General features: G+C 35.5%; 1 protein-coding gene and 1 long non-coding RNA gene across 7 annotated transcripts in view; one reads left to right on the top strand and one right to left on the bottom strand.

Moving 5' to 3' along the window:
* AUH (AU RNA binding methylglutaconyl-CoA hydratase) overlaps positions 1–4168 on the top strand; it is a 111965-nt gene extending 107797 nt beyond the window's left edge. Inside the window, exons 8-10 of the mRNA XM_009096130.4 lie at positions 155–205; positions 1999–2046; positions 2975–4168. Of these exons, the coding sequence (XP_009094378.2) occupies positions 155–205; positions 1999–2046; positions 2975–3052 (177 nt within the window). The 3' untranslated portion in view covers positions 3053–4168. The remainder of the gene's footprint in view (positions 1–154; positions 206–1998; positions 2047–2974) is intronic.
* Positions 1–15994, bottom strand: part of LOC108962939 (uncharacterized) — an 82593-nt gene that overhangs the window by 16147 nt on the left and 50452 nt on the right. The gene's annotated exons all lie outside the window — the stretch shown is intronic.

Below are 15994 nucleotides of genomic sequence, written 5' to 3' on the forward strand. Positions count from 1 at the left end.
CATAAAATCTAGGATATATGATTTACATACTGTAAATTTAACAAAAGTGCAAAGTCTAGGTGGTCGTAATATAAGATTATTGATGTGCAGACTCTTCAGTTACAAATCTTGCAGGTTTTTATGACATTTAAATAAACTTTTTCTCTCATTTTAGGGACCAGTAGCAATGAGAGTTGCAAAACTGGCTATCAATCAGGGAATGGAGGTAAGGATCTTTACTTTTCATGTGAATAGGCTGGAAGTCAGGTTGGCAACAGTTGTATTGCAGTGAAATTCTTTTTCTAGAACTGTTTTTATTTTATCATTGTGTAGTCTTTCAAAGTCTGTTTGGTCAAAACTTTCTAAAGAATTAAATGTAATTTTTAAAATCTCAGCCTCCTGAGATGCTGATTTCTGTAACAAGGCTTAGTAACCTCAAGAGTAGTGTACTCTGCTAATTATTAATAGTAGAAAGTAAACATAAACTACTATGAACAAATTGTGTTTCAAATCTCAGGTGGGAAAAATTATCAAAGTCATACTCTGTTAAGTCTGTCAAGCTCTCAGTGTTTAATAACTACTAAAGTTAAAGGCTGAAGGGCATATTATTTTTTTTAATAGTTTAATTGCAGTTCGTGTTAAAATTGTACCTGGAACCTGATTTCATGTTTGATTATGATTGCCACTCCATTGCCACACTACTGACCTAGTTCTAAATCTCATTTAAAATCCCATCTGGACATGTGTTTTACTTTAGGTGTACATATCCTAACACTGAGTTTGTTCATTTTTAAAGTTAGGCTCTGCACCTAAACACCTTGAAGCTCAATCTGTTACAAGGGAAAGAAGATCATACCATGTGCAGTATCTGATTCCAAGAAGATGAATTTATCCTTTTTTCTTAAAAGTCACAAGAGCAGCCAGTGAGCTCAGCAAAGCATAACACCAGTAGGTGGTGGCCTGAGAATCAAACTCAGATGTCATTGCACAGAGTATGTTAGATTTCCACAGCAAGTAATGGTGGAATTTGAGATTGATTTCTATACCCAAGGTTCAAAATGCTACAAGCTAAGTTATCTGACTACCAGATATAGTGGATTGAAAGGTCAGAATAATGGTGTTTAGAGAATTAGGGATGATAGGGTTAGATGGACTCTGAATGATCATTTCTAGTTCAGTTTTGAGGCCCAAGATAAGATCTACTATATGAAAACCAATCAAGCCAAATGGTTGTCCAAGCTGTTGTTACAAAACTACCATGGCACAGATTTCATGGCTTCCTTTGACAACTTATGCTATAACTTATCTCCCCTTGAAAACTGCTTGTGGTGTATAGCCATAGTCCTTCCAAAAGGTGGTCATGTGGAGAGCTAGTGAATTCTGTAGCATCTGATGCTTAAGACAGATGGAAAATTCAGCCTTTTCAACTGTTCAGGACAGCTCACAAATTAAAAATAGGTGATGATGATGATGATGATGATGATGATGATGATGATGATGATGATGATGATGATGATGATGATAGTGCAGGACAGATATGGTCCTTTTTATTTTTCTGGTTTAAGTCCTTTTGAACTTGAATTTGTGTTTATTTTGTGGCTTGCTATCCTATTCTTATATGACATTTTAAAAATACATTGTTTCAGAAAAAAATTTACATAATCATACAGTGCATCTTTTCCTCTGTAGTAAATGAAATTATTATGAATGTGCAGGTAGCTAATGTTTTTTACCTAACCAGATGACTTATAGTAAAGAGCAGACATTTTTCGAGTGTAGTGCATGCTAGTTGTATGGCTAAATAAGGAGTCTGTTACAGAAATACTAACCACTCTTACCACATGTCAGTGTAGCATTTATATGATAAAGTAGTGTAGAAGAACTTTGTACAGGTATTTTAGTATGGGGCATGTAAAAACCAAAATATTTACATTATCTCTGAGTTATAATTTATATATTATAAATAATATATAATAAATTAAGAAATTCTTGTAAAAACCATTGCATTCTTTTCCTCAGGTCGACTTAGTAACAGGTTTAGCAATTGAAGAAGCTTGTTATGCTCAGGTATGTAAATATGATTACATGAAGAAAGCAGAGAAAACAGGCATTTTGATGCCTTCCATGAAACATGCAGAAATTTAACTAGAAATTGCTTTGTGATTTCTTCTGCAAACTTTTAGGCATTTTATTTAAACTTCCATCTACTTGGTCTGATTTTGTAAGGAATTTAAGGGAGGAGCTGTAGTTCAGGACACATCAGTACCAGTACTGTTAGAGTGAAGGTAGTAAAGCAGTACCAGCCATACACCTAGCCAGTCATACATTACCATGCCAGTCCAAGGACTGCCTTGCTTCTGCTTTGTTTTGGTTTAACATGAAAGAATATAAAGGACACTTAACTAACATGTGCGCTAATGGCATATGTACTAACCAGTAAAAATTTGAGACAAACTTCCTTGCCAGTGAAACATGGGAATGATGTTTTTGAGATTATATGTTCTTAGACTTTGAGACAAGATTTTTATGATGGAAATAGAAGCATCAGCTTATATGGAAATATGCATCAGCTTCCATGCTTATTTAAGATGTGGTAATCAGATTATTAACCTTCTTCCCCCTCCCAAAAACTCAAAATTAACCCAAGCAAAAAACCTCCAAGAAACCCAAACCCCACTTTCCCCTCTCCCCAGCACCCCCCACCCCAAAAAAAAACCTCAAACCACAACAAACCTCAAACCCTACAGAATTTTTTTAACTCATCTGTTTGGAGAAAAGGTACTCCTTCTCCACCCAAATTGTTCATCAACCTTTTTTCATGCCCTTGGAGGGTCTGATACATTCCTATATCTGACTATATATTTTTAATTTTTCTGTTGTATTATAGTTTTTCTGATGCATCTTGGATGCATTGAAGAACTAGTATTTGTGTGCAAATATTTTTCTTGGTATTGTTTTTGGTGTCCATAATGAATTGTTACTCTGCTCATTGCAGACTATCCCAACAAAAGATAGAATTGAAGGCCTTCTTGCATTTAAGGAGAAGAGACCTCCTCGCTACAAGGGAGAATAAAAGAATCTGATGCCTTTAAAATACAGGGGGATAAAAGTACTTCTATGAGGACCATTAAGGTGCACTTCGCATCCACACCTGGAATATCACAATCACCAAAGTAACAGCAAATCATACAGATGTTACAACATTTTGAATGCGTCCATACTTGTACAAAGCCAAGATAGAAATGTGTGTCAGCTCATGCTCATTACAGTTTCTGATGGTTGATCTGTGTAATGGCAAAGTCACAGGTTCATGCAGCATTTTTAAAATTTCACATGTATGAAACATACCATTCCACAATTGAAAAAGCTCTGTAATTCTTTACATAGACAAAAAGTATCTGTGATGTTAAGCATAAATCTGCTATATCATTTGATCAAAACAAAAGCAACTACTGAACACCAAAAAATAAGAAATTGTACCAAATATGCATTTAAATGATTCTGTATATCAGTAAAAGTCATATTTGAGTATTCTGTTGGAATATCTATATTATTAATAAAGCTAGGGGAAATGAAAAGGATTAAAATTTAGAAAATGTTAAGCTTTGTTTATCTTATTTCCTCTATCCTAAGAAAAATGAAAATCACTTTAGCACTTAATGGTGTCCTTTTGATAAAGTTGTTGCCATTATATTAATTTAATTGTATTAAATAAAGACATTTCTGAGGCTAGCCTTTAATTACACATTCTTGTATGTTAAACCTGTCTTTGTCTTGCATTTTTTCAACATATAATCTGATCAACACTGTAATGGAACTTTATTTCATTTGCCCCAGTTATTTTAAATTTTTTATGATTGTATTAAAGATGGTTGTGTGGGGATATGACCAATGTGCTGTAATAGAACCTAGAATTATCTTAATCTCCAGAATATTTCTTTTGCAAGTTTTATGAATGTATATTTATATACAACAGGGATGATGGTGAAAGGTTCTTTATTTTGTGTTGGCCTCAGAGTTCTTTTCATGCATTGCAAGAGAAATGAAGTAGGTTTCAAGGTAAGAAAACTTGTGATTCATACTGTGTATTTGCAGTGGATGCAGCATATATAGCAAATGTCTGGAAATAACCTCGTAGAAAGTATTTTTGTTAATTTGACTGGAAAATAAACATGTCTTCACAGTCCAAGGCTGTCTTTTTATATGAAAACAAATTTATTCCTGCTGGGTTACCATTGGCTCATGAAACTTGTGCATGCTCTGCTGTTTCTGCAACATTAGCTATGGTCACTGTCCATATCTATGATGATAAAGCAGCTCATCAACATGAAATGACAAGAACTCATTTAAATTCATATTTAGACATATCATTACATGTAAATTGATTATAACTGGTAGAGCTCACACTTTGTTGACTGGTAAACTTGCTGAGTTGATCATTTCTTGCACAACAATTTGCAAATAAAGTATTGGTACTTGTTTTGATAGTTATATAAAGCCTAGAGGGTAATTTTATCATGTTTTTGAAATGCTAACACGTCATTTTCATTTTTACTGACTACAAAATAATTAATAGGAAAAAAATATTAAGCGTTTGCTGATGAGTTTCTGTTGCATAACTTTGATATACATTCTGCTTATTGAGCTGCCTCTGTTTCTACCAAGCACTGATTAAGTAGCTTCTATGAATGTCTATTTAAAAACATCTAATACTTGAAATACTGTGTCATATGACTGTATAGATTCATGCCTTTAACTAGTAGTTTTGATCTCAGAAAATAATTTTACTGTCACAGTGGCCTCTGAATTCCTTTTCTTAGGAGAAGACAGTGTCATATCATAGCAATTTGAGTTCCTTCTCTAAAGTGAACAGTTTGAATATTATTACAAGGTAAGTATCAGTAGGACATTTTTTAAAGGTATTTTGGAGTGATGTTGAAGTAGTTCTGAAGGAACAATATTTTAGCAAAAGATGTGTTAATCACTTACTATCTCATTTATTAAGTGACATGTTATGACGGGTGCAGTGCTCATAATTAATAATAGTGTCAGAACTCTGCTTCCATGAGAGGGTTATTTGTAAAAAAAAATACTCATATAAAGGCCAACTTTTCCTTATGAAAGGTGTAATCTGGCAAATCCTCCTTCAAGCACTTGGGCTCATCTCTCTCAGTTCCTGGTAAAGCCATGCTTTTCTCCATAATATGTCATGGATGCGTGAGCCCTGGTCTCCACTGGTTTTCTGAAAGGTTATCACATAGTCCCTAGACATAAGCAGCTTTTTTCTCCTGCTTCTGCTGAGCTCAAGAGGATAGTGAGTTCTTCTGTACTTCACTGAGTTGGATATTGAAACGTTATAACAAAGGTAGGTCCATTACCCATTATTAGTTATCAGCTAATAACTTCTCAAATTTGTAAGTTCAATTTGCTGAATTGCCTAGAAATTCTTTTTCATGCAGAAATTAATATGTGACTTTGTATAACACATATAATTTTAGCCTTTAATGTAGCAAACTGTTTATATTTTCAACATTGCTGAAGTAACTCACATTCTTAGTAGTTTTACTAAATTTCTGGATAAAGTTTTCATGATTATCTGCATGGCTCTAGTCAATTCAATGCTTTTGAGTAGATCACCTGTAATGAAAAAAAGGTGCTTTTTTATTTATTCTAATATTATGTAATGATGCCGTTAAGTGCTTTTGGAGATGTTTTCTATGGAACCTTTTTATGACATTTGCAGTCATTGGTGCCCAGTTATTGTTGAAATTCTGTCAGTCTATGTTAAATTAGTCATAATCCTACATCTGCATTCCTGTCAATGCAACCCGCCACATTTAGAACAGTAAACATCAGGATCATTCTCAACTGCTTCATATTTTACTCAGTCTCTTTTTTACTCTTTGAGGCATTTAATCATAGTCATATTTGTTGAGAGATCACCTCAGGAAAAACCAGAATATCATGCTACTTGGAATCTGGTTTTGGGAAACTTAGGGAGTAAAGTAAGGGGTTTTGGCAATAGTGTCACTTCACATACCAAACCCAACTCATAGCAAAGTGAAAAGAGTAGTTGAAATCTTAATTTATCACTGCATAGTCTTTACTTATGCCTTTTTCATGCAAGAAAATCCCTGAAAAAATATCTGCTGAGATTAGAGAGGGGACCTATTTACAATTTTAAAAAATGTACTTAAAAAAAAATCATTGTTCATTTGAGTAGTGTGCATTGAGCTTTCAATGTGCTTTCAAGTCTCATTTGTGGAATTTTAGCCTTGTTCTTGAACCTAATGGCACTGCTGAAAAGCTGTAGGGCTTCATTGTCTTCTGAGGCTGATACAGTCTGTGTACTCAAGGTGTGATAAAGTTCATGATGATGTGGTTAAGATGTTTTTTTTCCGCACACTTCTAGAAAGAGAACTGTCTCCAAAAATGAGAAAAAGAAAAATGGCAAGCAGATAAACCAAAAGAAGAGTTGTTTTCAGCTAAAGGTAATAAAATTTCTCTTGTCTACTTTGTGGGATTACAATGACTTTTTTTTTCTATTTGTGCCCTTTTTTTTCTGTTGGCTTTTCTTTCCTCTAAGTCTCAGACATGAATGTGCAGGGAACAGGTTTAAAAATTTGCATGGATTGTTTTCAGTTTAAGAACATTGGTATTTTATAAGCAAAGTTAGTAGAAGTTAAAAAATTTTTATGAAAGTTGTTTGAAAGATGTAATCAGAAATTACCGTGTTGTCACTAAAGATTAGGTAATATGCCTTTTTTATCATAGATTTAAATCATGCTCTGTTATAGCCTTGGAACACAGTTGAATAGAAGTTTCTCTAGTTTTGCAGAATGTGCTGTGTTTTCAGTGTGTTCATTATGCTTTATAATAGATGTGTGTATATACTGGCATGTCTTATGCATGCATTTGTATGTGTATGCACATATGTATGTGTGTACATGTAAATAAAATTAATTATCCAGTCTGTCAGGCAAGACCAAATCAATCCCTCAGGATGTGATACTATTATTCTCCTTCAGGAAGTTTTTAATTTGTTTATTTGATAATAAATTTTTGAATTTATTTGGTTTGCAAGAGCATAACCAGCAGAACAGTGGACCCCACACAGCATGTACCATTACTGCTGCAAGTGGGCATGCTTACCGTGTGTTCTGTAGCACAGCAATTCTGCTGCAGAAGCAGCAGGCAAGGAGTGAGGGTATGCACGTGTCTTACTGTGTATCTGGTTGTGTACGTATGGTAGTTCAAGGCTAGAATAAATGTAGTAGGAGTCAATGTGAGTTCTTAAGTTTCAACAAAGGTGTGGCATCCAGATAGCACATTCCTCCCAGTCCTATAATATCGTTTGCTCCTGCAGTTTGGAGAGGCCTGCAGCAATCATGAGCAGCTCATTAATCAGCCACTGTCACAGATTGTAAGATCAGTGTCTACCCCCTTTAAATAAGTCTAGACTTAGATTTCATCTTCTGCTTTTATCTAGTAGATAATTCTTCCAAGGACACTCATTCACATGGGAAGAAATATGAAGTATGTTAAAAGAATTTATTACAGAGGGTGTGAACATTCTGTGTCAAAGCTAACTCCTGTTTGCAATACTTGAGTTTAAAATAGTACATTAACCCTCTAAGGCATAGTCTGTACATTTATGTTTATAAACTCTTCAAAGTTCTGGCTAGTACAATCCTTTGATTATAATTTCAGAAGCATATGCTAATAAAGCTTTTGTAACATTAAAGAGCTGAGAATATGGTGAAGTTTTCTTATTGCATAATATAACCACTTTCAGAAGAACATAGAAAGTTTGTTATTTTTGTAAGGAACTTCTACATCAAATTGTTGCTTCTTTATTCTGGCAACTGCTAATTGATTTAACATTTTCCCTTAAGCATAAGGGACTTTGTGATATCATCTTTGGCTCAATTCTTTTTAGTATGTTAAAAATTCTCATGCCAGTTGTACAAATTTTTTTAAAATGTGTCTCTTCCATGCAGCTTAGAAAGACAAAAAATATAATTTTGAGGATAGAGCTGTGAAGATTGTGTTTTCAATGACTTATAAATGTTAATAATACATCTGTAGGCTTGTGTGAAGAGTCTGACTCTCCAGCTTTTGTGTAATAAGTCATTACTGCTGGGGCTGTTGTCTTCAAAGCTGAAGTACTTTTATAAATGCATGTGAGTATCTCCAGCTAGTGACTCCTCAGGTGAATGGTTCATGTTGTCCCATAGTTAGCATCTTTTGGCCACTCAGTCCAAGTAGCTGTGTAAGGAGAAAAGAGCCAGGGAGCATGCTTCTAAGAAGCAGTGAGTCTTGGAAGAGTGTATTTGAAAGAGGTCTTGCAGGGTGGGTTCAGGCTTCATTCTTAGATCACAGTTAATTTCAACACAGTAATTTCTATTGTCTTCATGAGCAGCGCCACAAAGTAGATCTCTCTCTTGGTTGGTTACAGCTCCTGAGTTCTGTACCCAGAAGACCAGCAGAGATTGTAACCTACCAACAATATTCCTAGAGTTTCTGTGTCTGTATAACATATGAAAGGAGCCACAAAAACAGTCTAACAAGAAGGATTCTGTGTAAGTTACTAGTTCATAAATAACACATGGACATCAGTTTTTTCCACTTTGGGTGGAATGAAATTCCTGTCTCCATTTTGGATTTTACAAATCTTAGCTGATATCAGTCCTTTTTTGAAGAGGTGAAGAGAATATGCTATCATGCTTCCATCTATAAAACTAAGTAGTTGAAGGACTCATGAAACACAAAATGAACTCAGTTTCTGCTCTCTCCTTTCACTTACTTGACCTGAGCCAAAATTTCTTACACTAGTGACCTCTTCACTGGATTCTTTACGCATGAAGAAATTTCTCTGCTTTAATTATTTATTCTACGAGTTAATTTATTGGGATGTAAAGATAATGACATCTACCTAATAGTTTATAGAGGTAAGGCCTGTCTTGCAGTTCCCTCATGCAGCAAGTACCACACTGGTTTTATAATAGATGCTGTAGCAAGGATGGGAGACCTGCTCACTTTACTCTTGTCCCCATCATCTTCTTTGTACAGACTCCTGTCTGCTAAACATGAAGATCCTAATGAGTCAGACTCCTTAGACATAGAAGGTTTAATTCATTACTCCCAAAAGGCCTTGGATACAGTACTTTCTAAGTGCAGTTGCCTAATATCATCATTTCCTGATGCAAAATCTCAGCAGGAATTTTGAGAATCTGAATTTTGGACTATAACACCTATGTCTCTGTATAGAGATGTCTTAGTTTTGTGATTGTGCTTTACTTTAAAATCCTTCCTCAGTGTAAGCAAGGGATATCAGAAATCACTTTTCAGACATTGGTACCATATCATAGATCATGTGGTGGAACAGTGTTGCTGTTAACAGGTAATAATACTCACAGATAGTGGCTACCCCTGTCTACCAGCTCTCCAGAGTAGAAAAGACAGTGACCGAGAAAGAAACACTAGCAAGTGAAAGGAGCGATGTTGGAGCAACAGTGGCATAGCTACATTGGCTGTGCTAAAATAGTTGTTTGAAGCTGGTTATTCCAGCTCAGTAGCCTGATTCTGCCAACAGACACAAAGTAGCCATATACGGGACAGAGCTTTTGATCACTGTGTCTGTGTGTGCGCGTGTATGCATAGGATATAAAATATATGTCCATGTGTCCACTCTCCTTCCAGCACATAGTTTTAAGATTATTCATAGAAGCTTTTAAAGCATGGATTCAATTTTTAAAATAGTTCACTCAAACCACATCCCCACAGGTATGTGTGCTGAGAGTTACAAAAACATTTTGCCCTATACATGTTTTTATATTTCGTATAATTACAGCATATTTATCTGAAGTATTTCGCAAGTATAGTTTTGTGTAATACTGGTAGGAGATTAAGTAATAGCTGCTTACTAGCACTATTGCACAAGAACATCAAATGTAATAATGATGTTCTGAGATTTGAGGTACCAAGCATGCTTTTGGCTGCTTTGCTCCTGTGACCTTTATGCTCTTCTGGTTAGTACAGCAGTCCTGTAACGATGCACATGTTTTCCTTTACACAAATGCCAGTAACCACTTGAGCAGGGCACTTGATTCCAGTTTTGATGGGCGGTGCCTATAATGGACAACGGTAGTGTGTCCAAGCCAAGTTGGCTATCTTTGTGCTTTACAGTGCCAAAAACTTCAAAGCTTCTTCCTTTTAGAACTCTAAAGCAATACAAGTTTGTGTTTCTTCATATCATCAAACTTAATTATTGGCAATAAGCAGATGCTGGCAGGAGCAGCACATCACATGGCTCCATTTCTACTTTAGAAAAGGTCAGCATATGGCATAAACACTTTGCTGTATTATGCAGCCTTGTACTCTGATCACATAACACATGCTTCAGAAAGCATTATGCAATGTTAGACTCACTGATTAATGACTGCTTGCACAAGAAGTTTTTCATTACCCCGAATGCTAGCATCCTGGGAATGATTAACTTTGTGACATAACTCTCATCACATAAATATGGAAGATTCAAACATATCCTCAAAATAATGTGTTTCAGAAATAACTGAACACTTTGCTGCTTAGTACTGTGTACAGTATTTGATTAACAACTGCTTTAAACCTTCAGAGTTGAATAGAAAAGCTTGTTTGTGAGAACTGAAAACAAGATTTATTTCTAGGGTTTAAAGTTTTACCCAAGATGAATTTTTGCACACAGCAGCATCTCATTTGCAATGTTTTTTCTCTGCTTGTGTAAGTTTGAATTTCCTGAGAAAAATCTGTGCCAACTATTTTCAGTTCAGCCAGTGATTTAAACAGAACAAGTCGAATCTAGCCCTTATTTAGACCAGCAACTGCATGTATGTAAAATGACTCAGTCCAGTGTGTTCAGTAGTACAGTACATACAGTTGTGTGCTTAAATCAGTGTAGTGATAGCTCATTAAATTCAGAATAATTGCTGATGTTCCTGCAGGCAGAATAAGAAAACAAAATGTGGTCCTGAATGAAGTGTCTTGCAAACTTACAGCCTGAACATTGCTACACATTCATATGTAGCATTTTCATAGTCTAATGATTAATCATTCCATGTTCAAATTATGCAGATTCCTCTTTTAAAAACCATCATGACAGTACATCACTCATTATCTTCAGGATGTACAGAAGAGGAAAAACCTATAAAAAGAGATGTTCCTTACTGTATTCCCTCACGTATGAAGATTCATCCCTGAAGTAATTGCTACAAGTTATCTATGTTTCAAGAGCTTTATTAAGGAGAAAGTCAGTTTGCCTGCTTGGAAATTCAAGATCAGTGTTCACAAGGAAATATCTATATTAAACTCCCACTTACTAATTTGCCTTTAAATGTCAGACTAAAAAAAAAAAGGAGACATATGCTTTTTTATGATTCTCTCTCCTTTAAGTAATTCTGCTCATGAACTGCCACATTAAATAAAGCTACTTAAAGTCCTTGTAATGGGCAGGATGGTTTAGGATGTCACCACATTAATGCATATGTGCCATGTCTTCAGAATTAATCTTCTTTGAGAAAAAGTACAGAAGGTAAACATTGACCTTCAGTATGTTCACTTTAGTTTTTGCCTTTTCCTGCATTCCAACTCCTGCAAGCAGTAGCAAAGGCTAAAGGAAATGGCCTCTGACTAAGCATTAGCTACCAGCATGCCCTCATTATAGCTGAGGGCTCTTATTCTCACTTAGCCTACGTGCAGAGCCAGCTACTCTTTCAGCTGTGATGACGAAATGCCATGCATTTCTTCCTGGAATAGTACGCAGATAAGAGGCCACTTGTTATGCTGAGGTTTCAGATGAACTCCACTAAGGGTTTCAAAACACTCTGTCACAATTATATCAGGTTTCTTTAGCAACCAATTCATTTCAGACACTTTTAAGATAAAAAGGGAAGAGATGTTAGTTTATTTTCCCTTGTGGTTTCACTGTTTAAACTTTTACAGGATATGACTGGATAGTTTATGCATTGTCTGAATTTATTAATTTTAAAGAAAAATCTATCAAAATGGCTTCATTTCTCTCTAGAAATTCACATTATTTGTAGTCCCCTATGTGTACCTATAACTTCAGAGAAGAAACAAAAAATCTCATGCCTCAGATGTGCTGCTAAAACAATCCTGCTGTGCAGACTCAGTTGCTGAGTGCCTTGAACTTGTTCTGGGTCCAGCAAAAGCTGAGAGTTTGGAGAACCTTGCAGCACAAAAGGTTAATCTTTATCCTGGAGTTGGGTTCAGATTCTAGGACATGTGTGCAGAGTATGAGCCCAGTTGGCCTAAGCATTACTTAGCAGTGGTGGGAAGACCTGGTTGTGAGATCTCACTGCCTTGGCACTCATTTAGGTGATTCCATGCATTAACAAAAGCAACTTTAGTGGAATCAAACAAATCACAAAAGTGTCCCAACTGTAAAAGAAGGAGGAATCTATGCAGTCTTTGTTTCAAACCAGTGATACCATTAGAACCAGCAATAACTGTATGCTATTGAAGAAAGGAATAAATTGTCTGGAATAAGGAATGGATCCTATGCAGGTTAAATAGCTTTCTTTGCTCACTCATAGACTCTAATGAAACATTTAGAATCTGTGGTATGCCCCATTTCCACTGTATCTGAATAGCACTTTAGATAGATATAGTCAGCAGGAGGAAGAATCTTATGATGATAAGTCTTGAGTAAATTGCAACCTAAATAGGTATTTAACATGAAAAAAAACCTAGCCCAACCCAAAATGGCATCTCTCCTTTATCACTTCCCCTGCAATTCTCAACATTTACTAGTATCTCATTAAGTGGGAACTGAAGGCTCAATTCAATTTCCTTTTAAGACAACAAAATTTTATTTTTCCATTTACATAATGGAATTTGGATCAGGTTTTGCTTCTGTAATCTTACTCCTTTAATGCTTTCCAAATAAATGTGTAATTCCCAGTGAGATCACTAGGAATCTTGGCTATTCGTAATCTGTTCTTTTTTTTCTGCAACTGTTCTTCAGTAAAGAGGGATCCCTTTGAAAATGTCCAAAGAACACTAAAGTTTTCAAACCCATTGCTTGTCTTATTTACTTTTTTCTTTCCATTGTTGGAAAAGTTCCTTTCTTTAGTGAGTGACTACTGACTCAGAATAAAATAAGAATTATTTCCCTCACAAACGAAGTCTTTCTTAATTGTTTACTAGAAATAGATGATTCTTGCAAATTACTTCAAAGACTTCTCCCTGCCAAAGCAGAATATACCAACAAAGCATAGGTTTTTCCATTTTTCTCCTCTCTTTTTGTCAAAATGTTAGTCTAAATACTGTTGCTACAGTGGTCACTAGCAGGTATTTTAAATATTAAACAACTCATTTCACAAAAATTCTAATCTGCCAAATATAAATATGAATAATGGACATCTCCTTTTTTTGAACTGTTTCTGTTGTGAACTTTTATTTTAAACAACTACAATAAGACAAACCTGTTGAAAAAAGATGTTAAATACTACTTTATTTTGTAAACTTGTTTATTACTCATCCTGTGTGTCACTTAAAGTATCTTGCAGTCTTATCTCATTTTCTATTTTAGAAGATTTGGTCTTATTCTCTGAAAAAGACATTATTGGGAAAAAAACCAAACCAAACTACATTTCTTGAAAATGATACTGAAAAGATAAATGCTCTTCTGTGGTTCAAAACATGGAAATGTTTTAAACTGAAATTACTGCAACTGAAAATTTGTCATCTTTACTGAAATCGCAGAACTAGGGAACACCATCCCACCAGCACACATACTAGGGGAGCTGGTTTTCTCCTCCTCTTTAGCCTTTGTCACCTTCTGACAATCCCTACTCCCACTTCCCTAGTATTCCCTACTGATGAGAGGGGATATGTGCCATCTAATCTTGGGTATGTGCTCTTTGTATCTGGTGACCTCACAGAAAGTGTGATGATCAAGTTGCTGAAGTTTTAATTCAAAAAGGAAGTGGAAGAGGGACTTCAGCGTGAGCTTTGTTTCTTTCATCAAACCACTTTTCATGGAAAACTAATCGATCCTCCTTTTCCACCTTTTTAAAGCTCAGTTTACATAGTGTAAGGTTCAAAAGATACAAGGGTCAGGACTGACAGATAACAATGGTACCATGTTATTTTCTAAGACTATTGATGCATGGGTAGAGCCTAAGAGATAGGGGCTAGGTTTTCTCTTGTTGAGCAGTAAGTCATCCAAGCTGTCAGAGGCACAAATGCTGAGGATGGGGAAACTGCTGACAGGCTTCAGCCATCGAGCAAGTGTCCAGGTCCTGAGCCATCTTGAACTGACATAGTGATTCATTGTTAGCAGGATCCAGACTAGCTGGATGCAAACAAACTCAGATTTCTTTACATGCATTTGCAAATAATGATAACATGCTAATGGCAGAATAGCTCTAATGGGCATTACAAAAAAAATAAAAATTCCCTACGAATTAGAATCTTTCTCTCCTTAACTAAATCAAAGTTAAAGAAGTAAATGTGGAGAGTCTTTATTGTGCTGTAAATATCAGCAGCTTTATTCTAAGTCATAAAAGCCATAGCAATAGCACTCGCTAGTCTGTCATTCATGACAGTCTGTCTGTAAACAGTTTATGCTGGTGATAACTGATAAAGAGGTATATTGAACACTTTAAGGGGTGTTGTGACCCTGCAGTATTGTTTGATGAAATAAATTATTTTTACAAGTAACATGTGACTTTCAATCCTGCTGTGAACGATCTGAGAGTTGGGAATAGGCTCTTTATGCCTATTATCTATTCTTCAGAGAATTATTTAATTCCTAGAAGCAGATGGTGATTTTTAAGCCCACTGCTATTTTGGTGTACTTTAAAAAAAGAAAAGAAGCCCTAAAAATAGACCTAGGTTACCATATCCAGCAAAAAAAAAAAACATTGTCAGCTCTTTACTCTGGTGTGCTGAAAACAAATCTGTCAGCAATTTCTTTGGGTTAAAGTATCTGAGTACTGTGGGGGGAGCGATTTTTGTAGTTTCCTGATGGGTTTTGGTTTGGTTGGTTGGTGGTTTTTTAAAAAGAAATCATTTAAAGTGGTTTTGTAACAGAGTACATTTAATGCTTTACATATCAAAAAATTACCATCTGTTGTTATAAAAGACACTCTACCAAATTGATGAAACCTATACTCTGGTTAATTTTGTGGATCAACTGCATGAATTAGACTTTAAAGTCTGAATCCCTCTGAAATCAACATCTTCAGCTCTGCTGGAACAGACATTAAAAATCAGCCCATTTTCTGTAATTACCAAAATGAAAATGAGAGTGACAGTTATTCATGCAGAAAAAAAAACCCACTGGTAATGCATCTGAGTCAAATAGGGCTCTTATGTTTACCTTATAATTTAATACATTTCTGGTATTAAAAGTGTGGTTTGACAAAGTTACTGAATGGGAAATGAATAAGACTTTTGGATTCCCTGTGCAGGTGATTGACATAACAAGGGACTGACAGTACAGTATTTTCAGAAGTATTCTCAGTATTAGATGATTTTGGCATAACTCTTGGCATAAGTATGAAATATAAGGGTACAGCTAAAAGAATGTGGTATCTGTTTTTTCTACATCACATGAATGTATTCTAAAAGGATGGATGCAGAAAACCAAAACCAGCTCTCTAAGGTAGGTATTTCATTTTAGTGATCTCAGTGCAAAATATTTTGACTGGCAGCATTTGTTTCTGAGATACAGCTCCTTAGAGCCAAATCCTGTGAAATGTTAAGCATTCTTACTATCTTTTGGAGATTGGCAATATCAATAATTCCCCAGATCAATACTTTATCTTACTAATTCAGTGCTGTGAATGCTCAGTTCCTATCTGGAGGTGCTCATATAGATGTAATCATGCATCATCCCTGCTGACAGTGTCAACTCCTTTCCACTGGTTGCTGAGGAGGCCCCATAGTTTGGTCCTCACTCACACATAAGTTACATGCTTACAGCAAGCAGTGTGGCACTTCTTGTCAG

The sequence above is a fragment of the Serinus canaria genome, chromosome Z (assembly GCF_022539315.1).
Source record: "Serinus canaria isolate serCan28SL12 chromosome Z, serCan2020, whole genome shotgun sequence".
Lineage (NCBI taxonomy): Eukaryota > Metazoa > Chordata > Aves > Passeriformes > Fringillidae > Serinus > Serinus canaria.